Raw genomic sequence first — 27,279 nt, 5'->3', positions numbered from 1 at the left:
AAGAGGACTCAAGATCTGCTGGCTAGTTCTTGTGGGCGCTAGTCGTCGTCTGCGGACGCTCCTCGTCGCTTGCGGACACAACCACAATCTCTGTTATCGTTTAGTACATAATAGTACACTATATGCTGTTTCCAACATAAAATCCCATCTTATATAAAATATATATATATATATATATATATATATATATATATTTTAATACATATATTTTTGACGTAAGATGGAATTTTAAAACTGGAATTTTAAAAGTTAAAACTGATTTCCCAACCTTAACTTTTGCTCGAGGTCGTTACTGATTGAGGTCATTTGTGGCCGATTATGGTAGTTAATTAGACAAGACCCTGATGACGCTAAGAACTTTGCAGGTTTGCCACTAATAACTCTCCGGAACAATTACAGGCTGCATCAACAGAAACCTTCATCTGGTGACAAGAAAACAATGTCCACAAATTCCAAGAAAGCAAAGGATCGAGGTAAGGTTCGATTTCTCAGATTCCGGTCATGAACTCCAACTAACAGCAATCGAGGGAAAAAAGATTGAATTCCGCCGTATTCTTGGGTCTTACTAAAGCTATTGTTTGAATTGGGGAAACTAATCTCAATCACAGTTGCTCAAAAGCTAGCCAAAGAATACATTTCATAGGAATTTTAGAGACAGTGGGTTTCTCTCCTCATATGTTACCGAGACTATACATGTCTGTTGAAAGACTCACTTTGTGCCCTTGAATATGCTGTGTAAGTGTGGCACGACCAAGAGCCAAACCGAAAAAAAAAATTGAATCCTTCTAGAAAGGTACTATAGCAAGAAATCTCTACACAGATGCTTACTAATGACAAATTCTGTTTATTTACAAAGCTGGCGCGATGATCTGTGTCTTTAATTGTTTGAAAGTATATGCATGCAAGGAGCTGTAACCATTACACAGTATCATACCCTGAACAAATTTTGAGTGGTGATGCAATGCTTTTCAACCCCGCTGAGAATCGTCACTATCACATCGCGTACTAGGCAAGAGCGGTGTCGCGTCTGATACTGTGTAATGCGATCTGACACACACCTTCAAAACGGGTAGTGTGGTCTGATCTACTGGTGAATTCAGGATCATTCGGTGCCGTGTCTGGTAGTTGGGTAGGCCTGTGTAGGGAAGGATATAAACTGAATCACTAATTGACATAACTGACAAGAACATTCAAAGATATACCCTAAGACACTTTCAGAACTTTTATATTCCAAAACTCTATAAACTGTAAACCAGCAAAGATTATTCTCCTATGGGCGGTCAAACATTTTAACCAATAAACCTAAATACAAAGAACTAAAAGAGCAAATATGTTGATAAGCTTGGTAGTTGAATCATATATGGCACTTGTTTAAAACAAGTTGACGGTATGTTATTATTTTCAGCATGTTTTTAATAATTTTCATAAATACATTGAACTATTTTAAAGAAATTTATTTCATATATTTATCAATGAATTCTTCTGTTATGCTCTTAGTGGATAATGCCATGTGTTTCGTTACTTTTATTACTCTTGTATAGTGCATGTACAATCTAACATTTAGTTGCAAGAATTTTCTCAAAAAAAAAAAAAAAAAAAAATGGAAAGAAAAACGTCATCAAAATTACACCCTCTAAGTTATCATATCTCTCAAACGCGTGTTTTGAACTTCAAATAATAACTTTAGAATCTTGTTTAAGATAAATATGTATATTGAAGCGTTTATTAATTTGTCAGGTTATCAGTAGGAAATACTAGTAGTAATCATTAGGACACCGATCTGAGACGTACCCCTTTTGGCAACACATAATTTGAAGGGCACATGGCTGTGTGTTTAACTGGAAAGAAACCATTCTCTGGTAGTCTGTTACAAAAATATTGTACTATTTAGAGGCCCCAGTGAAATCAGAGGGAAGGTAGAAACAACACACTGAGATACATTGTCCTTATATTTAAAAATCACTTGCTCGAATGTTCATGACTTTGGATTATTCTGCATTTATTTTAGGGCGATAACATAAAGCCACAGATGCAGAGTTTGGCAGTAATCTCGATTTTATTAATATTATTTGTAATACAGCATGTAATAAATACATATTAAAATAAGAACTTTCTGCATGGTGGTGATGGTGGGAGGGGTGTCTGGACATTTCTAAGGGCAGGTCATTGACTTTTGGATCTCTCAACATGGTGCGATAAAGAAAACTGGATCGTTTGATGTGAAAAGCTCCTTTGGGCTCATTCCCACTGAAAGTACCGAATCAGCTGGGGGGGGGGGGGTAATTAACTTCCTTGCAACCTCGGCCTCGCTGATAGCAGATAGCAATTTAGTGAGAATCCCCGTGGAGATTGATCGATCCATATATCTGTGGGAACAGTCCCTAAGTTACATTGGTATATTGGGATTATTGTAAACGAACTTGTAAAAGGGAGATCCCTGCCCAGGAAATTAATTATTTGACAGAACCTTTTAAATGGATCAATGCAGGAAAGAGTACCCCAGGGGTAGATCCAGATATATTTTCTAACATTCTTTCAAAATATCTTTGTTGATCCATCCTCCATTTTCGACAGTCTTCTGGCAGAAAAAATTAAATGCCCCTCAATGTAAACTTGAAAAATTATGCCCGTATTCTGGAGGACTCAGAAGACTACCTCCATCCGCCCCTGTACCCCTCAGTGTAAACAAGGCCTTAATACACAATAATGCCTCCGTGTTCACTCCGCGTGCAGAAGCTCCCTATATCCTCCTTTCAGCCTGTCCCAAGAATAGTCTACAGGGTTCACCTCCAGAGTATGGAGCCTAACGAGATGGGGAAACTTGCAAAAATTCCTCAGTTTCTTGGCCAGCTGGGCAGGTGTGTTGTACAGGTATGTCTTTGGGAATATCTCTGGGTAGACCAGCCTGCTGGGGACTAGTGGGTAGCAGCCACAGTGGACTGCCTCCAGCCTAGAATATATATAAGAAGAAGTTAAATAATGACATAGTAATAATATATAAAAATTTGCAGCATTTGTAAAAAAAAAAGCTGATCTGTGGATTTAAAAATACAATAAAACACCGTTTATTGCTATTTATATTATTCTGAAAGCAGTACATATTATAGTGAAGTGACCATCTTGCATAATATCAGTTAGTAAAAATAAAAAAAATGTCATATAATGATGCTAAGGTACGAGTCTAAAATCCATAAAATGTTCCATAGACTTAAAATGGCATGAAAATTAACATTATACATAAAACCATGATTTTTTATTTTAAGAAATTAATTGATTTAAAAGAAACTGAATGATTTTAATCTTTTTTTCCAAGTCTCCTGGCTGTTCAATTTTCTGTGGACATACAGGTACCTCCTTACCCGACAAGGAAGTTATGTTTTTGCTTCTGTGAGATTTGGTTTGTTCATCAACAGCCTAACTTGAAAAGGTTACAGAGAGATTTTGATAAAATTTTCAGGAAAGGGCAGAAGGCTTCAAACTTAATTTTGATTGGTGGTGATCAATTGATTGAATTATTGATTGATCGACCAATTAATTAACTACTTAATTAACTTATTAATTAATGAGAACTGAACCACCATGACAGAGTCTCTGGGTGCTTTTCTGGTTAAGCTTACATGGCAACACCAAAGAACTCATGGATTGCTGTGGATACGGCAACATCAGCACTACACAGAACTTTGTAATAATCTTCCTTGCAAGGTTGGTAACCCCAGTTCACAATTTCCTCTTTTAGTTTTCCCTTTGCTGTTGTGAAGATTTCTGAAACAAAAAAGTCCATACTGTAAACTTGATTAACAACTTCTGTTAGTCTTCTTGTATTTGAATAAACAAAGTCCCATGGTTTATGTAAGAGTACCTGTCACATATTTCCTCTTTAATATTTTTCATGTAGAATTTGAATTAGATTTAAGTTGTATGAAATTTAATCTATAGGCCTAACTTTTGGCTGTAAATTCATTTCCTTTGCCAATTTTTTATTTATCAGTGAGACGTAGATTTCAGATTATAAAGTGCATAATATTATGAGAATTTTTCGTTGCAAGTAAAAGTTCCTAAAATTAAAGGAGGGAGTCCATGGTATTTTCTGTTAGATTTTTCTCTTGTTGTTTGACATGACCCTCCACTTTTAATGGTTCATCTTGTACAATTACTGTAGGTATAAGATAATTTTAATATCAATATGTTGTTTTGTAACTGCTAGTATATATTTCTCCACTTAAAACAATACAATAGCTCGTATTATTCATCAAAAACTTGATACTGAATTCCCTGTGCCCCCAATGTACCAAATGCTGCAATAAATATTAAAATAAACCTAAATAACAAAAAAACGCTTAAAGATAAAGACTTAATAAGATACCCGATTTTGTACATTACAGTCATAGATTTTTTTTTTTTTTTTTTTTTTTTTGTTATTGACTTATTTGTATTTAACCTCAATTAACCATGCATCACACACCAGTTTATCAAATGGAGACATAGGCTGTTGAAGAGAGTCTTCTTCAATAGATAAATATTTTTCTCTTTCTCCTGTCATAGCATGCCGTGGAGAAAGCCACACTGGGTAATCAGTGATATGATAGCAACCTTAAGTTATCATTTTCATCTTGTCTACATGGAAGAAGGCGACAAATTGATTAACAAACAGATTATTGTATAGTAACAAGACCCTAAGTATCTAATCCTCTGCATTTACAGTTTGAATGCCTTATGTTGTAATGTGTTCTTAGAAAGAATTAATACTGTAACATTGCTGGCGTTTTGACTCGGTGGCTTTGGAATAAACTCTACCAACAAGGGCATGAGCTGTATAAAAGGTTGTCAAACTGCAATCTGTGTCACTTTTACAGTATGTGCTTCTGTCAGACAGACATACCATATTCAGAAACATGAGGGTCATCCAACTCACTTTATGCGCGCTGATATTTCTTCAGCCAACAACTGTCATGCATTTCTTTATTCAAGACCATGGCCAATCTACTGATGGGATAATGCAAGATGGAGTCACACAAGAGTCACCCACTACTGAGGGTAGAATACAAGAGGAAGTCACCCAAATATCACCCACTACCGAGGGTAGAATGCAAGATGGTGTCACACAAGAGTCACCCACTACTGAGGGTAGAATGCAAGATGAAGTCACACAAGAGTCACCAACTACTAAGGGTAGAATGCAAGATGAAGTCACACAAGAGTCACCAACTACTGAGGGTAGAATGCAAGATGAAGTCACACAAGAGTCACCAACTACTGAGGGTAGAATACAAGATGAAGTCACACAAGAGTCACCCACTACTGAGGGTAGAATGCAAGATGGTGTCACACAAGAGTCACTCACTACTGAGAGTAGAATGCAAGATGGTGTCACACAAGAGTCACTCACTACTGTGGGTAGAATGCAAGATGGTGTCACACAAGAGTCACCAACTACTAAGTTTAGAATGCAAGATGGGGTCACTCAAGAGTCACCCACTACTGAGGGTAGAATGCAAGAGGAAGTTACACAAATGTCACCAACTACTGAGGGTAGAATACAAGAGGAAGTCCCCCAAATATCACCCACTACCGAGGGTAGAATGCAAGATGGTGTCACACAAGAGTCACCCACTACTGAGGGTAGAATCCAAGAGGAAGTTACACAAATGTCACCAACTACTGAGGGTAGAATACAAGAGGAAGTCCCCCAAATATCACCCACTACCGAGGGTAGAATGCAAGATGGTGTCACACAAGAGTCACCCACTACTGAGGGTAGAATACAAGATGGTGTCACACAAGAGTCACCAACTACTGAGGGTAGAAGGCAAAATGGTGTCACACAAGAGTTGCCCTCCACTGAGAGTAGAATGCGAGATGGTGTCACACAAGAGTCACTCATTACTGAGAGTAGAATGCAAGATGGTGTCACACAAGAGTCACTCACTACTGTGGGTAGAATGCAAGAGGAAGTCACACAAGAGTCACCAACTACTGAGGGTAGAATGCAAGATGGTGTCACACAAGAGTCACTCACTAATGAGGGTAGAATGCAAGATGGTGTCACTCAAGAGTCACCCACTACTGAGGGTAGAATGCAAAATGGTGTCACACAAGAGTCACCCAATACTGAGGGTAGAATGCAAGATGGAGTAACACAAAAGTCACTCACAACTGAGGGTAGAATGCAAGATGGTGTCACACAAGAGTCACTCACTACTGAGGATAGAATGCAAGAGGAAGTCACACAAGAGTCACCTACTACTGAGGGTAGAATGCAAGAGGAAGTCACACAAATATCACCCACTACTGAGGGTAGAATGCAAGAGGGAGTCACACAAGAGTCACCCACTACTGAGGGTAGAATGCAAGATGGTGTCACACAAATGTCACCCACTACTGACGGTACAATGCAAGATGGAGTTACACAAGAGTCATCCACTACTGATGGGAGAATGCAAGATGGAGTTACGCAAGAGTCATCCACTACTGATGGGAGAATGCAAGATGGTGTCACAAAAGAGTCACCCACTACTGAAGGTAGAATACAAGATGGTGTCACAAGAGAGTCACCCAATACTGAGGGTAGAATGCAAGATGGTGTCACACAAGAGTCACCCACTACTGAGAGTAGAATGCAAGAGGAAGTCACACAAGAGTCATCCACTACTGAGAGTAGACTGCAAGAGGGAGTCACCCAACAGTCACCCACTACTAAAGGTAGAATGTACGAGGGAGTCACAGAAGATTCTCCCAATCAAGCAGAAACAATTTTGAATGATTCAACCCTTGGCAGTAATACTGTCACTAAGCAGACCTCTTCTTTTGCAGATGTTACTTTCATGCCATATAGATGGCTGTGTGCAATGGTTAGATATGCAGTTAAATTCAGCATCAAGGTGCATTGCAACTGCGACCCTCTGTGTATCCTGTATGGTGACTGCTGTTATGGGATGACAGAAAATATGACAATGTGTGCTGCCTCAGTGCAATTAAGGACAGGGAACAATACCTTGCAAGCTGTAACAATTACTGCACACAACTTAACAGAAACTCAAAGTAACAGCACAACTTTGTCTGCATCCCCTAACAAAACATCCTCTTGGTCAAGACAGAAAATCCGTGACGACCCTGTGTCTATTTCCCTGGCACGCAGAAGCTCCTGTAGATATATTCCGACATTTGGTCCTAGAGTAAGGCAAAGCAAGTTGCCTGATATTGATCGCCTTGGACTAAGAGTATGGATGGTAGACCAATGTCCATCATCATGGCAAGAAAAAGAAAGTCGTACCAAGTGTACTGATACCGCAAATACCAGCCTCTCAGAAGATGTGCTCTTGTACCAACCAGTCACCGACCCAGACACACATATCACCTTCAGAAACAAGTACTGCGCAGCTTGTAATGGTGTCAAGAATGGTGTTGAACCATGGGAACTTGTTGTCTATTGCTCTAGGGCAATAGTTGATGACATAGCAGACTGCAGCTCCTCATCTTGTGTTTTAAGAAAACTGGAAGATCACAGATGTAATGGTATTTTTGAATCGAAGCCAGACTGGCATTTGAGGACATGCTTCAAGGAAGCTGAGGAAGATGCCTTTGGTCCATGTTTGTTCACTTTTATCAATGGAAGCATACATCGCGTACCTCGTCCACTCCCCCTGCACTCAGCCTTAAGAGATACCTGCATGGCATACAACAACCCTTTTATCACAACTGTTTCTGATCAAGTTGCCAAGAACTACCACTGCTGGGCTTGTTATCATGGTGATTTTACACTCTGTAAAGGTAAGTGATGCATTTAACTAAAAAAAAAAAAAATTGTGTGTAAATAAATGAATGAGTGAGTGTCTATGCTTTATTGAACTGTGTATTTCCATACCTGGTGACAAGTGAATTAGAGGGGGCATTCCCATAGATTTTATATTGATCTATCCCCATGGGGAGTCTCACTAGATTACTGTCAGATAATCTGGCTTAAATGTCTGTTCTGCCTTCTACAAGCTGTGAGGGGGTAATTAACTTTCGTGCCCGCTCGGCTGACAGCTATTTAGCATGAACCCCCAGGGAGTTAGTTCGATCTAGTTGGATCGATCTAATCTCTGGGAACGGGGTCAAAGACTATGTATGTAGTTTACATGTTGTTATTTAGTAAACCTATGCACAAGTGCAGGTAATCCGATAGCATTCTCAGTTTCCTCAACTTTGGGTCAACAATTTGTTGTAGACTGAAGCCCAAAGTCTAAAACTGTATTGTTAGATGATTTTAAAAAATTGAAACATTTAAGAATAGGATAAACTGACTGCCCAAATGGGCTAAGTAAATGTATTTTTTATACAAGACATACAAGACATGTTGGCCTTGTGGGTGGCTTATATTATATATATAATTACTGGACTATGAAGTGAGAGATCCCTGGTTCGATCCCTACTGTGGAACCTTTTTCATAAATAGATCCTAAATGATATTCACTGACTGGTCAATATGATCTGATATTTTACCTGCACATGACTGCTTTTGACCAATCAGTGGGTGACAAAATTTGTGACCATGTAACAATAATAATTAACTTTATTTTAATAGGGTAAAATATGATAAGTGTACCTTATGTACAACACTCATCACTGAGCTGTACTTGAAAATTACTTGCGCATCTTCTTATCTACAGCTCGACAATACACTCCTGGAATTTTTATATATTGTGGTGACTTCTATTATATCTATCAATTGAAGCAATGTAAATATTGATTAGGGAACAGACAAAATGACCCACATCAGTATGTAAAATATTGCATTGGAAAGTGATACTCACAGGTGACAAAAAATCTCACAGCACTGTCATCTCAGGTGATTTTACTTATAAGATAGATAAAGATTTATTTAACCAATAGATATATAAAATATGACAATTTCAGGAATAAATTGTCCTGAAAAGTGCCCTTGTCTTAAAAACTTTAAAAGTAGCACAATGTCATGTAAGAACAAATTATTAAGTTTTAACACTATGTTTAAAAAAAGGAATTTAGTTAAAGGATAAAATCTACATCAAAATCTTTTACTACCCTTGGAAACTAACATATTAGAGTTGCTAGGTAAAAATTAAAAAGTTTTTGATAAGGATGGAAACTGTCACTCATGAAAAACAGTTTTCCCTGGGTAGTTCTACAGTAATGGAATAGATATAGTTTCAAAAGAAGAAAGAGCTGTCCCATTCACATCGCTTGTCATTTTTAACTGGCTTCTCCAGTTTTTTTTCCTTAGTTTACAGTTGCATGCCTGAACCATACAATAAATGCATAAATTAAAATACTTTCTATAACACACCTGTAAAATTATGTTAAAATAGATACATTCCCAATAAAAGCATTCAATTTCCTTAAAAGGTATACATGTATGTATCTGCTGCCTTGCAGTTTAAAAACCATTCATGATGTTGTCACTTCAGGTACTACCAAGTTTATTGTTCAATTCTAGCATAGTTTTTTTTTTTTAATGAAGCTGAACTTAACAGTATTGACACAATTAACTGTGTTGTAGATGTGGTAGGCATATACATGTATTAGTTTGTTTTACTGGTAGTCAGAGTAGTGCATGTTTTTTGTTTGTTTGTTTTGTATTGATCACATTATTTTCAACCACCTAACCCAAGAAAAAAGTGTTTGACTAGACTTCACACTTTCTTAAGTGAACAATACTAATAGTTTACACAATTACATGTATATAACCCCTATAACATGATCAGTCAAACTACAAACTGAAGCTCACAAGTACATGACATTGTGCATTACACTGCTCATCAAACATAGAAAGCCTAGCTACTAGTTAATTGGCTTTTGTATGATATATTCAGATCAGAATTCCATACCATCTGCAAAATTTGATGGTCTTTCTCTCCGTGCCCTGTTGTACATAGGAGATCAAGAGAGGACACAGACTGATGAGGACATGACGATGGTGAGAAATAAGTTATGGTGATGATAATAAAAACTGCAATGAAAATATTTGAAATAAATGAACATAGTAAAAGTAATTACTTCTGATCATGAATTTTTCTCCTGCATTAGTTATTTCAGCAGTTTTCTGTAGGTTTTATGGTTCCAAACTGTCTTAAATCCTAAATTTGTATAAGCTTGTACTGTAGCAACATAACAAATTTTATTTTTCAATACCATATAAAAATCTGTTAAGGTGCCCTCTATTTTTCAGTCCGTAAATCAACAGATGATGTGTCCCCCTGGCTTTATTCCTCATGCCCAGGACTGCCACCCCGTTATGTACAACTTTACAGTAGCACGAATGAAGATTTCCTTACATTTTGAACCCTGCGGCTGGTTGCCAACAGCACGGGATACCTGTTTGGACATCAGGACTAATAAGAAACTGATAGCTGTGCTGACTTCTGTGCAGGCAATTACTGTAAATTGTAGGCAGGAACCAAGTGCAGACAACACGTCTATCGCCTTCGTTGTTATAGCACATGTGACTCTCCACATGAAGCTAGCCCATTTCGAGGAAGGTCGTAACATTTCCACCCGTGTACAAGCATGGATTGAACACCAGCTGAAAAACGTGCAGTTGAGGATATCTGGAGGGCCAGTGGGCATACGCTCAGGATCGCACTCTGCCTGCACAGAGAACATCACGCACAACAGCAGCGTGCCACCATTTCATGGTGTAACCCCAATTACAACTGACACCTCAAAGCATAACCAAGGTAATGTTCATTTCAGTACCAACAGAATTTTGATGATAATGGCAACAGTGGCAGTAGTGATGATTTTTTAGCTATAGAAAAGAGCATTAAAGAATTAGGAAAGATGTAAGAGGGCATTTCATGCATGTTTTGCATTATGGATGGAGTTATGACTTTAAGTTTTTTTTAATTATAATATGCTCATAGTTCAAATTTGGCAGGAATATTGTTAAGTGCAAGTCTAAACTTGAGACTGAACTTGAGAACTTCTAAAAACATTGATTAAATTTTGTGAAATATTGATAGGTGATCACCATTATGGATGTGAAAAATGGAAGTCCATTTTTATCAATCAACTTTAACTTCAAAATTCTGCTCTGTTGGTGATTTTTTTACAAAAATAGACAAAAATAGATTGAAATGATCCCTTTTTTTTTAAATATAAAAACTGAGTTTTGAAAAAAATTTAATTATGAAATTATGAAGCTTGAAAAGTGAAGCCTGATATCAACAGTATATTCATGATTTACAACAATTAGCCCAATTACAAGTTCACCCACAGAGTAAACCTTGAACTGGTATGTCACATAGAAAACAAAAGAGCAGACAAATTGATAACTAAAGACTTTTATATTTAAGCTAAGTTTGGGTTTAAGCAAGACTACAAATGAGCAGGTTTGTATTCGTGTGTGCTATTTATGCTATTGATTTCCCAGAAATCATCTGGTTGTTTTTATAGGTGTCACAGAAATTGGTAATAAACCCCCCTTTGATGGGCAGGTTTTTGTTTAACAGCTAACATGAGTCTGGTTTGTCAGTTTTTGAAGTGTGGTTTAATAAGTGACAAGAAATATTTCAGGTCATGTTGTTCGAAAAAACTTGAAATATAGGCACCAAGTCATTACAGATGAAAAATTTGAGTCTTTATTAACACTTAATTCTTTTAGATTTCACTTAAATTTTTATATATTTAGATTTAAGAATAAGTCTTGTAATACTTCAGGTCTCAATCGCAAATGTTATATGCATGAAAAAATTTCTCTCCTTAATGCAAATTTCCCCATTTTTGAAGTTTAAGGTTCTTTAAAATGATAAAATTCATAAATTAGTGCAAAATCTTTTATAAATCAGTAACACCTTCAGTCTTTCATTTTCAGAATTGTTATTGAAACTTTAAGTGAAACCAAAAAATTTAGCATTAAGAAAAATTTATATACAGGACACAAATAATACGAAATGCCCCAGCATAGGGTATATGTACTACTTTGGGCCAATCAATCCAATATGGAAATTTAAATGTTTTAAATTTGTTGTTAAGTTAACTAGTTACAATATTTATTCAGTAAAATTCATCTTGAATAGCTATCAAAGTATTTATCAAATACAAACCATCAATGCACACACAGACACACACACACACACACACACACACACACACGCACATTGTATTTTAAAGCACATTGTATTTTACTTTGTTTTGAATCTTATAGATAGAAATAACGTTATTCAGCATAGAATGTACTACATAAATATGCATGCTACTTATTTATTCAGAAAATAGCCAATTTGTGCATAATAATCAATTATATAAGAACTTAAAGAACTGACTTACAATGAACCAATCATTTGGTAATTAGCCTAAAGTTCATTTCAAACTGTCTAGATTGCATGATTACGTTTAAATTCTGCATAAATTGAAGTAACAGAATATCTTTTTACATGTACACAAATTTCTGACAATTTTAGGTTGCACAATGTTTAAAGCAGCAATTCACACAGTTTGACATATAATTTTATTAATTTATTTGTTTAAATATTTATTATTATTATTTTGCATTTAAAACAATTATGAAAGTGTGTTGTAAAGTAAAAAAAAAATACATAATACTAACTGTTTTAATAGCATTTAACAAAGACAAATATATGCTATTACGTATCCACTTTATTTCAATCTTTTCAAATGCTTAGAAAAACTATTACAAACTAACTTATTACTAGTACCCATGGTTTTATGATTTGATGTTTTAGGAGGCAGTTAAATTTATAAGATGACAAAATTCAGAAGTATCTATCTATGTTTTAGGAATTGAATTGGTTAAATCTATTAGATAATTGAATTTCCAGACGTCTGCATTGAAGTTTTAGTAGGCATTTACATCTATAAGATGAAAAAATATTTCAGCTGTCTGTATATATGTTTTAGGAATCAGATAATCTATAAGATGACTGAATTTGTAGATGTCTGTATGTATGTTTTAGGAGGCAATTTTATATATAAGATAACAAATTTTTCAAAAGTATGTATTCTTATGTTTAAGGAATCAGTTAATTTAAATCTATAAGATGATTGCATTTCTAGATGCCTAAATTAATGTTTTAGGAGGCAATTAAATCTTTAAGATGACAAAACTTTAAGATGTCTGTATTAATGTTTTTAGAAATTGGTTTAATCAGAAAAAATTTACAGAATCTGTATCTGTATTCATGTTTTAGGAAGCAATTAAAACTATAAGATTAAAGAATTTCCAGATGTTTATATAAACTTTTGGGGGGAATCAGCTAAAATTTATAAGATGATGCAAATTTTAACAAAATGTATTTAAGACTATGAAAAAAATAAAATTTACTATGATTTTTGGAACTCTACACTTAGGACTTGTGCTTATTTCTTCATTTATTGCTATATCTTAATAACATGAATATATAAAAGTTCATTATCATATTTACAACAAAATAAAATGGTGTGAAAAGTGAAACTTTCACAAATAACTACATGACTCAATTGGGCTGGTTTTCCAACTCAAGCTGTATATTAGTCCTTTAAATCTGTTCAGTAACATGGTTTTCCTTCAATGGTTACTATGGTGGCAGTACCCAAAAACGGGTTTTCTTCAGCTTTGATGCAATGTTACATAATGCTTAACAGCATAATCACCACCAATTTTGAATAATATACTATAAGTATTAAGGATATTCACAAAATGTAACTAGTAAAGGTCTTTAAGCCCAAGGAAGTTCAAACCCTTACCTTGAAAATGCCAATATGTGAAAAATTAACATTTCACCAAATACTATAGAAATTTTTAAAAAATCTACCATGGTCACAGAAAAAATCTTTTAACTAAATATTCCCTGATCTGAAAAATTCTCTGCATGTCGCAGTGCTGTGTATTGTCCCCAGAATTGATGTCATTACTCAATTTGCTGACGTCTGGTAGAGTGTCAGTTACAAGAAGATTATTCCTCTATTTCATGATACATATATAACTGCAGTTAAATCTGGGCTGAAGCAGGTGTTAAGAAGGCATACCCTGTCAAATAATAATATCTTTAGTATCACTGTTACCTGATGTAAATGAGTAATAAAATATGTCCCTTATTATGTATAATCAGATGGTTGTAAGATTGTCTGTCAGATTTGTTTCTTGACAGTCACGTAGCTGTTATCAAATTTGGTCTGAATTGTGTGTTAAGTAAGTAAATATGTACATATGTACCTAGACAATGAGAGGTGACAGCTGAATCACTGTCTCAGAACTTTACAAAACAAAAAGTAAAAAAAAAAAGAGAAATGAAACATGGCATACTGTATATTATTAATAGAATCTAAGTGTAAACAACTTTGTTATTTGCAAAGATGTTTACAAATTCACATGAATATACTACCATCTTCATCATTCATACTCTGTGGTGGATAAATAATTGCTTTATTTATTTCATTAAAAAACTAAACAAGACAGCATGAATTCACTGACAATAAGACTAGTGTAATATATATTAAGTGATCACAGCAATGAGGGGAAAAATCAATCAAAGAATCCATTATGACAATTTAGGCAAAAGCAAGATACTGGGAAGAAACTTTATCCTTAACTTGAAAATGATCTTGCTTGGAAACAGAGTATAGTAAGCTAGCTTGAGTCATACACAGTTCAATGCATGCAAAGAATTATGAATATAACTGATCACCCTACCCTAATGCCTATAATGGCTACTACCTTCTGGAACCAAGACAAACTGGAAAATACTTACTACAAACATATAAGACTTAGAGGACCTAAAAAAATAGTAAAATAAAAACCACCAAGGGGTGACATTTGATAGAGTGCAATATTCATGTTTCAGTCACTCAACTGACTGGTAAACTTTTAAATCTTTAAGTTGTTTAATCTGTTTTATTTATATAGTGGACATTATTCAATATAAAACAAGGCAGCAAAGCTGTCAAATGTACAGACAAAAAACAGAAAATAATGATGCAAAATAGGTCATTTTGCCAATTTTGATGCAATAATAAATAATGCTTATAATAGCACTGTTAGTCAACACTGAATTTTAATCATGCACAACAGGTAACATGGTCAATAACAGGAGCTGACCCAGAGATATTTTCTGACAGTATTCCAAAGTATCTTTGTTGATCCATCCTCTATTTTGATGATCTTCCAACAGAAAAAAAAAAAATAAATATCAGTCAATATAAACTTAAAAACCGAACGTCTTCCGGAAGCTGACCCAGAAGATGGTCTCAATCCATCCCTTCAATAAGATTACAGTATCAGGACCATGAGAGACCAAAGTCACATGATGAAAGTCTCAATATTTGAAAAATGATGACAGTGCATAAAATAATATTACATAATGTTTGAAAACATACACCCCATTCTCATAGATTAGATCGACCTACATTGGATCGACCTAACTCCCTGGGGGTTCACGCTAAATAGCTGTCAGCCGGGCGGACACGAAAGTTAATTACCCCTTAAAGCTTGTAGTAGGCGGGGACGGACACTTAAGGGGGATTATCTGACAGTAATCTAGTGAGACTCCCCGCGGTGATAGATCGATCTAAAAGTTGTGAGAACAGAGCCATAAATAACATACAACTGCTTATGTGGAAATACAGAAAATGTGCAGAACTTCAGGCGGTTAAATATCACAAATGCAAGTGTTTGAGAAAAAAGTTATTAAGGAAAATAAACAAAACTAGAAAAGCACTCCGAGAGTGCAGACCTCTGCCCAGGCAGCAATTGTTGATTATATATATATATATATATATATATATATATATATATATATTACCTGCATAATTTACCTCCATAATTATCACTGCTTCCTTATTATTAATCTAGCAGAGAGCTTAACCTTTGGGAGTTTACAGGGAGATATCAACAAGTGTGCTTTATGTAATCTCAAATCACAAGTGTGCTTTATGTAGCCTATCAATTAGGCAAATTACTTTATAACTGAAATTAGCGAAGTGATACCCAAGGGAAATTTATAGACTGACCCTCTCAAAGGTCTTTCAGGCCCATAAGTCACAACTTAAGAAGAGCACAAAACAATAATGCACAAAATAGGAGACTACCACTTCTGATGCAATAATACATTATGTTTAACTGCACAGTCAACATCAAATTGTAATTTTGCACAACAGGTAACACCGACGAAAGTAAAAGCATAAGGCTTCAGGCCCATCAGAGTTCAAGTTTATACTTAGAAAGTGCCAGAATGAGAAAAATGAAATTTCACACAAAATTGCATTAAATTCAATAATAAATGATAACCCAATTGACCTGGCTTTCTAATTTGAACTGCATGCCAATCCTAAAAATCATACTCTTAAGTTAAATATAATAATAAATAACACAGTTTTCTTTTCATAATGTTTGCAGTAGCAGTGCAAAAAGATTATTGTCAATTTTGATGTAACATTACATAATAAATTATAGAATAATTATCACCAATTTTTGATTATTGACTATAAATAGCATGAACATGTAGAAAATTTGATTACCATCCGGCTTCATGTCCATGGGAGCTCCGAGTCCCACAATGAATATGCCAAAAAGATAATGAATATTTCACTAAAATGTATAACTTCCAGAAAAAGAAGCCCATTAGACTGCTTTTCCAACTTGGGCTGCATTTTAGTCCTGTGTATCTTTTTTTGAAAGTTTGACAATCATAAGTAACACGGTTTTCCCATCATGGTCATCATGGCAGATGTGGATGATTGAATCTGACAAACTGCAATGATATGAGTTTATTTCCGTTTTGGACACTTGATTACACAATACATGATAACAAGTTTACCATCATTTTTACATAATCAACTAATAATGTTGTAAAGATGCAGGAAATATCAAACAAACACGTTTACGTATCTTATTAGTTCAATAATGAGACTGTTAACATGCCTAAGAATTGAATCTGAGGAAATTTGAAAAAACAGTACAACTTCTAAAATAATGGCCCGATAACGCTGATTTTCGAACTCAACCTGCATTTTTGTAAGATTGACCACTCCTGTGAGTATAATGACAATTGGCTAAGCTGTTTTTCTTATATTGTGTTATTAATGTTGCATATATGTTGAAAAAAGTAAAAAAACAGCATAAAAAAATTAAAAGAAAATGTAAAATAAAACATAACAAAAAATACCAATAAAGCTGCTATTCAAACTTTTAATCTAGCTGTACAATTACTAACATGATATGAATAACCCTATTGAGTTTGAGAATAATAAGGCACTGTTATTCATCTTTAGCATTAATGTAAGCGTTACACAAAATTTTTTTTGTAAACTTATTTTCCATATTAAATAACATTTACCTGCATAATAATCATCGATTCCTAATTATGTGACACAGTTAAGAAAGCTAAACCGATGGGACTTTACAATGAAATCTCAATGTGTGTTTATGTAATCTCATTTAATACCCACTTGAAAATTAATTAAGCAAATTATTTTATAACCCTGAAATAACTTGAAAATCAATTAAGCAAATTATTTTATAACCCTGAATTAACTGCCTACTATCCATATACATTTATTGCACCAAATAGCACTGTACTGCATTGCTTTCAAAACAGAAAACAATTACGATGGTTTTCCAACACAAGCTGCACTTCAGTCTTTTCAGTAAGGTTGATTATCATAAATAACATGGTTTTCCCTTAATCGCTATCCTGGCAGCAGTATCCAAAATAGGGTTTTCTTTAACTTTCATGCAATATAACATAATACTTAACAGCATAATGACCACCAAAATTTTTATAAAAAAATAAAAGTATCATGGATATTCAGAAAATGTGATATGGAAAGGTCTCCAAGGACATGGAAGTTAGGGTCACACTTTCAAAATGCCAAAATGTTAACAAGAGATAACTGTACTGAAATGATTTTCTTTCCATTTTCAACACCTTTTTTACATAAAACCATCATCAATTAACTGTCATTTTTAAATGATCAACTAGGAAAATTGCTGACATAGGAAAAATATCAATAGAACAATTTATAATGTCCAATTAGCTCCATTTGGAGATTCTGAACATAGTGAATGATTGAATCTGACGAACTGCAATGATGAGTTCCTTTCCATTTTTGATACTTTATTACACAATGCAGGATAATAAGTTTACCGTCATTTTTATATAATCAACTAACAATATTGTTAAGAAGCAGAAAATGTTAAAACAACACTTTAACATATCCAATTAGTACCGTTATGAGACTGTTAACATGCTTAAGAATTAAATCTGAAGAAAAACCACTTATATACAAAAAGGCTAATAACTTCATCAAAACTTAACTGATCAAGCTTATTTTCAAACTTGATCTGTATACTGGTCAGATTGATCACTCCTGTGAGTTGCAAGACAAAAGGCTGATTGGTTTTCCTTAAAATACGTTATCAGTGTTGCATGTATGCTGAATAAAGGGGAAAAAACAGCATTACTTTTGTAAAAATAGTCCAATCATGCCAATTTTCAAACTTGACCTGCGTATTATAAATATTCACCAGTTCTGTAAATTTCAATCCAAGGAAAGCAAATACATTTTTACACTTATCATGTTATCAGTGTTATAAAAGTGCTGAAAAAATTGAAAAAAAAAAAAAAAAAAAAAAAAACAGGATAACTTCCATAAAAATTGCCCGATCTTGCTGATTTTCAAACTTGACCTGCGTATTATGAATATTCATTAGTTCTGTAAGTTTCAAGCCAAATGAAAAAACTGTTTTCCACTTATTGTGTTATCAGTGCTGCATATATGCTGAAAAAAGTGAACAAGGCAGCAAAGCTGTCAAATGTACAGACAAAAAACAGAAAATAAAGATGCAAAAAAGGTCATTTTGTCAATTTTGATGCAATAATAAATAATGCTTATAATAGCACTGTCAGTCAACACTGAATTTTAATCTTGCACAACAGGTAACGTGGTCAATAACAGGAGCGGACCCAGAGATATTTTCTGACAGTATTACAAAGTATCTATGTTGATCCATCCTCCATTTTGATGGTCTTCCAACAGAAAAAAATAGATACCAGTCAATATAAACTTAATAACCTGACTGTCTTCCGGAAGACCGAGAAGATGGTCTCAATCCACCCCTTCAATAAGATTACAGTTTCAGGACCATGAGAGTTCAAATTCACATTATGAAAGTCTCAATATTTGAAAAATGATGACAGTGCATAAAATAATATTACATAATGTTTAAAGACATAAAAAACAATACAACTGCTTATGTAGAAATACAGAAAATGTGCAGAGCCCCAGGCAGATGAGAGCCTGCCTGGGGCTAAAAGTCACAAATGCAAGTGTTTGAGAAAAAATTATAAAGGAAAACAACAAAACTAGAAAAGCACTTTGAGAGTGCAGACCTCTGCCAAGGCAGCAATTGTTGATTATTATTGATAATTGATTGATTATTGATCCGGACCACCACCAAAAATTAATCATTGTCCTCTTTGGCCCACTTCCGACAGTTCCTGAAAATTTCTGCAAAATCAGTCCATAACTTTTTGTGTTATGTGGATGACAGACAAACAGGGGTGAAAATATAACCTCCTTGGCAGAGCTTGAGGTAAATATAATTCCAATGAAGCTGCTATTCAAACTTTTAATCTTCCAGTTTGATATATATATATATATATATATATATATATATATATATATATATATATATATATAACTTATTTGCAATATTAAACAAAATTTACCTGCATAATTATCACTGCTTCCTTATTATTAATCTAGCAGAGAGCTTTACCTTTGGGAGTTTACAGGGAAATATCAACAAGTGTGCTTTATGTAATCTCATTTAATGGCCTATTAAAGCAAATGACTTTATAACTCTGAAATTAATCTAGTGATACCCAAGGGTAATTTACAGACTGACCCACTCAAAGGTCTTCAGGCCCATAAGTCACACCTTAAGAAAAGCACAAAACCATAATGCCCAAAATAGGAGACTACCAATCCTGATGCAATAATACATTATGTTTAACTGCACAGTCAACATCAACTTATGCACAACAGGTAACACAGACGAAAGTAAAAGCATAAGGCTTCAGGCCCATCAGAGTTCAAGTTTATACTTAGAAAGTGCCAGAATGAGAAAAATGAAAATTTCACAAAAAATGCATAAATACAATAAACATGATAATCCAATAGAGCTGGTTTTCTCATGAGCTGAAGGCCAATCCTAAAAATCGTACTTGTAAGTTTAAAATTATAATAAGTAGCACAGTTTTCTTTTCATAATGTTTGCAGTAGCAGTGCAAAAAGATTGTCAATTTTGATGTAACATTACATAATAAATTAGAGAATAATTATCACCAATTTTTGTTTATTGACTATAAATAGGATGGACATGTAGAAAATATGATTACCATTTGGCTTCATGTCCATGGGAGCTCCGAGTCCCACAATGAATATGCCAAAAAAGATAATGAATATAACACTAAAATGTATAACTTCCAGAAAAAGAAGCCAATTAGACTGCTTTTCTAACTCAGGCTGCATTTTAGTCCTGTGTTTCTTTTTTGAAAGTTTGACAGTCATAAGTAACACGGTTTTTCCATAATGGTCATCAAGGCAGCAGCACCAAAAATTGTGTTTTCTTCTATTTTGATGCAACATTACATAATGCTTAACAGCATAATGACCATCGATTTTTAATAATAAAATATAAGTGTCATGGATTTTCACAAAATGTGACTAGCACGGGTCTTCAAGCCCGTGGAGGTTCTAAGTCACACCTTGGAAATGCCAATATGTGAAGAATTAAATTTTCACAAAAAATTGTTTAATTGCCAGAAAAATTTACCAAACAGACTGCATTGCCTACTGGAGCTGTATTTTAGACCCATGTTTCTTTCCTGTAAGTTTGAGAACAGTAATTGACATGATTTTTGTTAAATGGTCATCATGGGAGCAGTGCCCAAAATAGGGGTTTCTCCAAATTTTCATGCAACATTACATAATGTTTAACAGCATAATGACCATCAATTTTTAATTATAAAATATTAGTATCATGGTTATTCAGAAAATGTAACTAGCAAAAGCCTTCAGGCCCATGGAACTTCAAAGTCACATATTGAAAATGCCAAAATGTAAACAATACAACACTGTTCTGAAATGGGTTTATTTCCATTTTTAACACTTTTTAAACATAAAACAAAATAAACAGTTTACTGCCATTTTTATATGACCAATGAAGAAAATTGATGAGATGGGAAAAGTATCAATAGAACAGTTTTAAATGTCCAACTTCCTCCATTCTGAGATTCTGAACATAGTGGATGAATGCATCTGACAAACTGCAATGATATGAGTTTATTTCCATTTTTGACACTTTATTACACAATACATGATAACAAGTTTACCATCATTTTTACAAAATCAACTAACAATGTTGTAAAGATGCAGGAAATGCCAAACAAACACATTTACGTATCTTATTAGTTCAATAATGAGACTGTTAACATGCCTAAGAATTGAATGTGAGGAAATGTGAAAAAACAGCATTACCTTTTAAAATAATGGACTGATTATGCTGATTTTCAAACTCAACCTGCGTTTTAGTAAGATTGGCCCCTCCTGTGAGTATAATGACAATTGGCCAATCTGTTTTTCTTATATTGTGTTATCAGTGTTGCATATATACTGAAAAAAGTGAAAAAAAAAACAGCATAAATTCCCTATAAGTGACCGGATCGTGCTGATTTTCGAACTTGACCTGCGTATTATGAATATTTATCAGTTCTGTAAGTTTCAAGCCATAGGGTAAAACAGCTCTTCATTTATTGTGTTATCAGTGTTGCAAAAATGCTGAAAAAAAGTGAAAAAATAGCCTAAATTCACTAAAAATGACCCAATCATGCTGATTTTCGAACTTGACCTGCGTATTATGAATATTCATCAGTTCTGTAGGTTTCAAGCCAAAAGGTCAAATGGTTTTCCATTTATGGTGTTATCGGTGCTGCATATATGCTGAAAAAAGAGAAAAAATAGCCTAAATTCACTAAAAATGACCCAATCACGCTGATTTTCGAACTTGACCTGCGTATTATGTATATTCATCAGTTCTGTAAGTTTCAAGCCAAAAGGTAAAATGGTTTTCCACTTATCGTGTTATCGGTGCTGCATATATGCTGAAAAAAGTGAAAAAACAGCATAAATTCCCTATAAGTGACTCGATCATGCTGATTTTCGAACTCGACCTGCGTATTATGAATATTCATCAGTTCTGTAAGTTTCAAGCCAAAAGGTACAATGGTTTTCCACTTATCGTGTTATCGGTGCTGCATATATGTTGAAAAAAGTGAAAAAACAGCATAAATTCCCTAAGAGTGACCCGATCATGCTGATTTTCGAACTTGACCTGCGTATTATGAATATTCATCAGTTCTGCAAGTTTCAAATCAAAAGGCAAAATGGTTTTCCACTTATCGTGTTATCGGTAAAAGTGCACGGCGACGGCGACGGCGACGGCGACGACGGCGACGACAGACGCAGATGATGGCTATATGTACAGACACATCTGTGTCTGTACATAAAAAACAGCATAAATTCCCTAACAATAATCGAATCATGCTCATTTTCGAACTTGACTTGCGTATTATGAATATTTATCAGTTCTGCAAGTTTCAAGCCAAAAGGTAAATTGGTTTTCCACTTATGGTGTTATCGGTGCTGCATATATGCTGAAAAAAAGTGAAAAAACAGCATAAATTCCCTAAAAATGACCCGATCATGCTGATTTTCGAACTTGACCTGCGTATTATGAATATTCATCAGTTCTGTAACTTTCAAGCCAAAAGGTAAAATGGTTTTTCACTTATCGTGTTATCGGTGCTGCATATATGCTGAAAAAAGTGAAAAAACAGCATAAATGCCCTAAAAGTGACCCGATCATGCTGATTTTCGAACTTGACCTGCGTATTATGAATATTCATCAGTTTTGTAAGTTTCAAGTCAAAAGGTAAAATGGTTTTCCACTTATCGTGTTATCAGTGCTGTATATATGCTGAAAAAAGTGAAAAAACAGCATAAATTCCCTAAAAGTGACCCGATCATGCTGTTTTTCGAACTTGACCTGCATATTATGAATATTCATCAGTTTTGTAAGTTTCAAATCAAAATGTAAAATGGTTTTCTACTTATCGTGTTATCGGTGCTGCATATATGTTGAAAAAAGTGAAAAAACAGCATAAATTCCCTAAGAGTGACCCGATCATGCTGATTTTCGAACTTGACCTGCGTATTATGAATATTCATCAGTTCTGCAAGTTTCAAATCAAAAGGCAAAATGGTTTTCCACTTATCGTGTTATCGGTAAAAGTGCACGGCGACGGCGACGGCGACGGCGACGGCGACGACGGCGACGACGGCGACGACAGACGCAGATGATGGCTATATGTACAGACACATCTGTGTCTGTACATAAAAATTATTATTTAGTGATAGATCACCTGGCAGTGTCTACTAGTATGTATTTATCCAGTTCTACATGGGTCGCCAAACTATTTACTTCAATAATAAATCTACTTCAAAATATACTTCCTCAGTTATGACATAGATGTTTAATAGCTCTGAAAACCAACTTTGTCAAAGTTCAAAATATCATGTCTTCTTAATTCAAGACATCATGAGTGGAAACAATTGCTACTGATATGCAAGACATCTCACCTACCACAACCAGCCACGGTCAATGTGTTAGTAGTTACTCAAAATCTCGCCTACCACAACCAGCTAAGATCAATGTGTTAGTGGTTACTCTAAATATAAGGCATCATGGTCTAATGACAAAAAAAAAAACACTTTATTCCATATCAAATTAACAGTGAAATTTCTCATAATTTCGATGACAGTTACACATCATACTTAAACATGGATTATTAACACCCATCACTGACAGTAAATTAACTAAATGCAAATTATTTGAATATGGTTCCACGACAGCGAAAAGAAAATATGCAGCCTACCTGGATTGTCAGTGAAGGACTCTCCCAGAACAGACAACTCAAACTTCAGTCCTTGCTCCTTCAATTGTAACACTGTGTTGAAGAAAAGTTCGGGGTCTTTGTCATGCTCCCACCTGTGTGCCCACACAATGTGGAGGGGTTGTCCCTTGACTCTGGGAAACCTCTGTAGAAAAATTTGACTGTTCCTTCTTTCTAATGGTGTACCTGAGGTTTCTGAGCCCTCTGACTTAAAGTGTTCCTCTGAGAGTTTTCTGGAAAAATGGCCGTCCTCATGCTTCTTCCTTTCATCTTCCTGTCTGTCACCATAGCCAGACGAGCTGGAATCTAGTTCAATATGGCTACCCGCCTGCCCAGGGCTATTTCCAAAATTGCTCTTACTATCACAGTCATGAGAAACATCGCAGATGCCTTGATCTATTCTTTTTTTCTTTATCAATTCATGTGAAACTCTTTCATCCAGCCCCGAATCCTCTACCACCACCACGGGCAACTTGAGGGGAAAGTAGAGCACAGTACATTTTGGTTCGATCTGCTTGGCTAGACCTTTAGGTTTGTAGTCAGGCAGCACATTGAGATATGTGTCTATGGACTGGAGGAAAGAATCCCTGTTGAACTTGGAATTGAAGACGATCTTGTCTGCAACAAGGCTGAAACACAGGGAGAAAGGTCAATGAAAAAAATGCTTTGGAAGAATGAAAAAATTAATTAATTAATTAATTAAATGTAATTAACACTGAGAGTAGTACAGACCAATGCCAACACAGCTAAATTCTCATTAATATCAATTAATCACAACTGATCACTGCCAAAATCAAATAAATTCCAAGATAGCTGAGGTACATGTACATGTATATTTTGAAAATCTGTCCATAACTTTTATCTGACAAAACCAACATTTAGGTAAAAAAATATATATTAGGTCAAAACATATTCTCCTAAGCTGAGGTGATAAGTCGATACAGACAAAATATTTTGACTGGCATGACAGTCAAAATATCCACACCAGCTCTTATCGGGACAAATTTTGATAATATATCACAACAAAAAAACAAAACAAATAAAAAACAAATAATAATATATAAATAAATAAATAAATTTATAAACAGACAAGTTGATAATGCATTTACATACCAGGATAAAATCTGATTATATCCAAACTGAAAATCTCTCTCCTTTTTTGCCTTCCTGACGGGGTACACCAGCTGGTTTTCATGGAAGTAAAGGATCTTCTGCAGCTTTCCCAGATCTGGCCTCAACGCAACTAACTCTGCAAGGTTGAGGACAGAACTGGCAAACAGAACTCTGGAAATACACGATTTTATTTTTATCTACTTATCAAAAAAAAAAAAAATTGATGGCTTATATTAACAATCTATCCTTTCATTTAGAAAAGAAATAAGCTGGCTAAAGAAATTTGTCTACCTACCTGAAAAGGTAAGGTAGGGCACTTGCCTGCAGACCCCTCCCCCCACTCCTCTCACCCAACTTTCCAGGTTCACTATAGAGATTATCAATCCTTATAAGAATCTTACCTGTAACTCTCTCGTACAGGTATATTTTGAGAGAACCAGAGAGCAGCTACACGGGACCTCCAGTGCCACTTCTTAGCTGGCAGAGTGCACACTTGGCAGCCGTGGATATTCTCACTCAGAACATCCAAAAGCTGACGGTGAGAACCTCCATAGAATGGCTCAATCAGCAATGTGTTAGGATGGTCTCCTTGACTTAATGTGGACATTCTTCTGAGACACACAAACCTGGAATAGAAACGATGTGGATATTAAAAGTGTATTTCCATTGACTGCACTTTACCAGAGTTTGAGAATATGGTTAAGACCTTGCAACAGGCACACATGTACAGTTGTACTACTACATCATGTCCTCCCCCCCTCCCCCCCCTCCCCCCCCCCCCCCCCCCCCCCATCTATTTATTTAATTGTCTACCTACTAGTTTGGTACCTGTATCATCACTACTGTAATTTGCTAATAGTTGTTGTATGTTATAACAATTCATAGGTTCAGTTTCAAATGACTGTACCTTTAATGTAATTTTTTTCAATATTTTTGCATTATTCCCCTCACTTTCCCATTTTATAAGGCCCCATTCCCAAAGATACCATTGGTCTACCCAGTACGTAGATTGATCCAATTCTGAAGGGACTCTCGCTGTGTGCAGTCACATGTACTGTGTATGGTAAGTACTGCAATGTAGGTACACGTGTGTGTGTGTGTGTGTGTGTGTGTGTGTGTGTGTGTGTGTGTGTGTGTGTGTGTGTGTGAGGGGGGTAATGAAAAAGTGTAATTTTTCTACTTAAATGTTATTGAAATCATGAAGTCAATGAAGATTCAAGTATTTGAAAAATATTTTAAAGAAAAACATTAACTTCTAGCATATATACATGACTTGTATTTCTAATTTTAATATTTGATCTGCAGTTTCTGCACAACTTGCCTCAAACTTTAAAGTTTGAGGCAAGTTGTGCAGGAACTGCAGATCAAATGTCCTGCCTTGTTGGTAGCCTCTGAAATATATTATACAATAATGGGCTCTGTTTTGAACAGAAATACACTGGTACTTATAGTTCTACTGGGGGGGTGGGGGGGGGGGTATAGACTGTAGTACTACTAGTAGTACGACAATGTAAACAACTGTACGATCGAGTAGATTACTGACGTTAGTATCTGTACCTCAGCGACAGTGGACAAATTGCAGTTGATATCCTTACTAGCAGCATTGCCATGGAAACATTATTTCGCCTGTCCCGCTTGATCTAACAAACTGTGCACTGGAAAGACAAAGGATTCTGTTTTAATTGATAGGGACAACTACAGTGTGCAGTGTTTCCACATGTTGACTAGCCGCGCACTTCCTAGCTTTTCACTCATTCATTGGTTTAAAGTATAACAAATAGGTCACGTTCCGTGGCCGAGTTAAGCCAGGGAGAAAAACGTTTGCGCATGTGCACATCCCGTCTCACGGTCTCAGGGCGTCGTCATTCTCAGACAGACATAATGCTCAGAAAGTGTGGAAAGCACATTATCTGATGGATCCGTAGATTTATTTTCTTATTTTTTGAGAATTATATTTAAACATGATGGATTTTCTGTGAAATAGAAAAAATGCAACATTGCACTTTTAATTGTGCCATTTCTCTTTTTTAATCGGGGTGATATATGGGTGTCTTAATTCTTAATTATTTCCTAAAAAAAAAAAAAAAAAAAAAAAAGAAAGAAAAAAAAAAGAAAAAAAATATATATAGACTTAGATTTTGCATGGTCTATCCTAGTATTACGGTATTCCCCTGTCAGTGGGAAATAAAATGTAGGA

At 35.1% G+C, this 27,279-nt stretch overlaps 2 protein-coding genes across 4 annotated transcripts; one reads left to right on the top strand and one right to left on the bottom strand.

Moving 5' to 3' along the window:
• Positions 1–294: 294 nt before the first annotated feature.
• Positions 295–13,319, top strand: LOC147761484 (uncharacterized). 2 transcript variants are annotated; one of them, XM_087013166.1, is made up of 3 exons: positions 295–473; positions 9,831–9,934; positions 10,187–13,319. In XM_087013166.1, the coding sequence occupies exons 1-3, from the start codon at positions 440–442 to the stop codon at positions 10,763–10,765; spliced, it is 717 nt and encodes a 238-aa protein (XP_086869292.1). In that variant the 5' UTR covers positions 295–439; the 3' UTR covers positions 10,766–13,319. The 2 variants fall into 2 exon arrangements, 1 of the variants encoding a protein (XP_086869292.1); XR_015334509.1 differs by lacking the exon at positions 295–473 and having other exon boundaries at positions 6,488–9,934; positions 10,187–10,245.
• On the bottom strand, positions 2,096–26,844 carry LOC106166128 (tRNA-queuosine alpha-mannosyltransferase). 2 transcript variants are annotated; one of them, XM_087013165.1, is made up of 6 exons: positions 26,626–26,844; positions 25,484–25,708; positions 25,083–25,253; positions 23,952–24,598; positions 3,618–3,762; positions 2,096–2,950 (listed from the first exon to the last, which is right to left on the bottom strand). In XM_087013165.1, the coding sequence occupies exons 2-6, from the start codon at positions 25,687–25,689 to the stop codon at positions 2,719–2,721; spliced, it is 1,401 nt and encodes a 466-aa protein (XP_086869291.1). In that variant the 5' UTR covers positions 25,690–25,708; positions 26,626–26,844; the 3' UTR covers positions 2,096–2,718. The 2 variants fall into 2 exon arrangements, with proteins under 2 accessions (XP_086869291.1, XP_086869290.1); XM_087013164.1 differs by having other exon boundaries at positions 26,640–26,843.
• Positions 26,845–27,279: the final 435 nt, after the last annotated feature.

This window comes from Lingula anatina, chromosome 5, assembly GCF_051362555.1.
Source record: "Lingula anatina isolate TDL-2025a chromosome 5, LinAna3.0, whole genome shotgun sequence".
NCBI lineage: Eukaryota > Metazoa > Brachiopoda > Lingulata > Lingulida > Lingulidae > Lingula > Lingula anatina.
Note: the sequence above shows the minus strand (reverse complement) of the source record. Positions and strands in the feature narration are given on the sequence as shown.

Bases quoted from the DNA above. Each gene is read 5' to 3' on its own strand.
- LOC147761484 (XM_087013166.1), top strand. From the start codon at position 440: ATGTCCACAAATTCCAAGAAAGCAAAGGATCGAG. The intron at 474-9,830 runs GTAAGGTTCGAT...TGATATATTCAG, and splicing joins CAAGAAAGCAAAGGATCGAG to ATCAGAATTCCATACCATCT. The intron at 9,935-10,186 runs GTGAGAAATAAG...TCTATTTTTCAG, and splicing joins CTGATGAGGACATGACGATG to TCCGTAAATCAACAGATGAT.
- LOC106166128 (XM_087013164.1), bottom strand. From the start codon at position 26,692: ATGGCAATGCTGCTAGTAAGGATATCAACTGCAATTTGTCCACTGTCG. The intron at 25,254-25,483 runs GTAAGATTCTTA...GTGTATTTCCAG, and splicing joins CCTGTACGAGAGAGTTACAG to AGTTCTGTTTGCCAGTTCTG. The intron at 2,951-3,617 runs GTAAGCTTAACC...TATATATTCTAG, and splicing joins GAGTTCTTTGGTGTTGCCAT to GCTGGAGGCAGTCCACTGTG.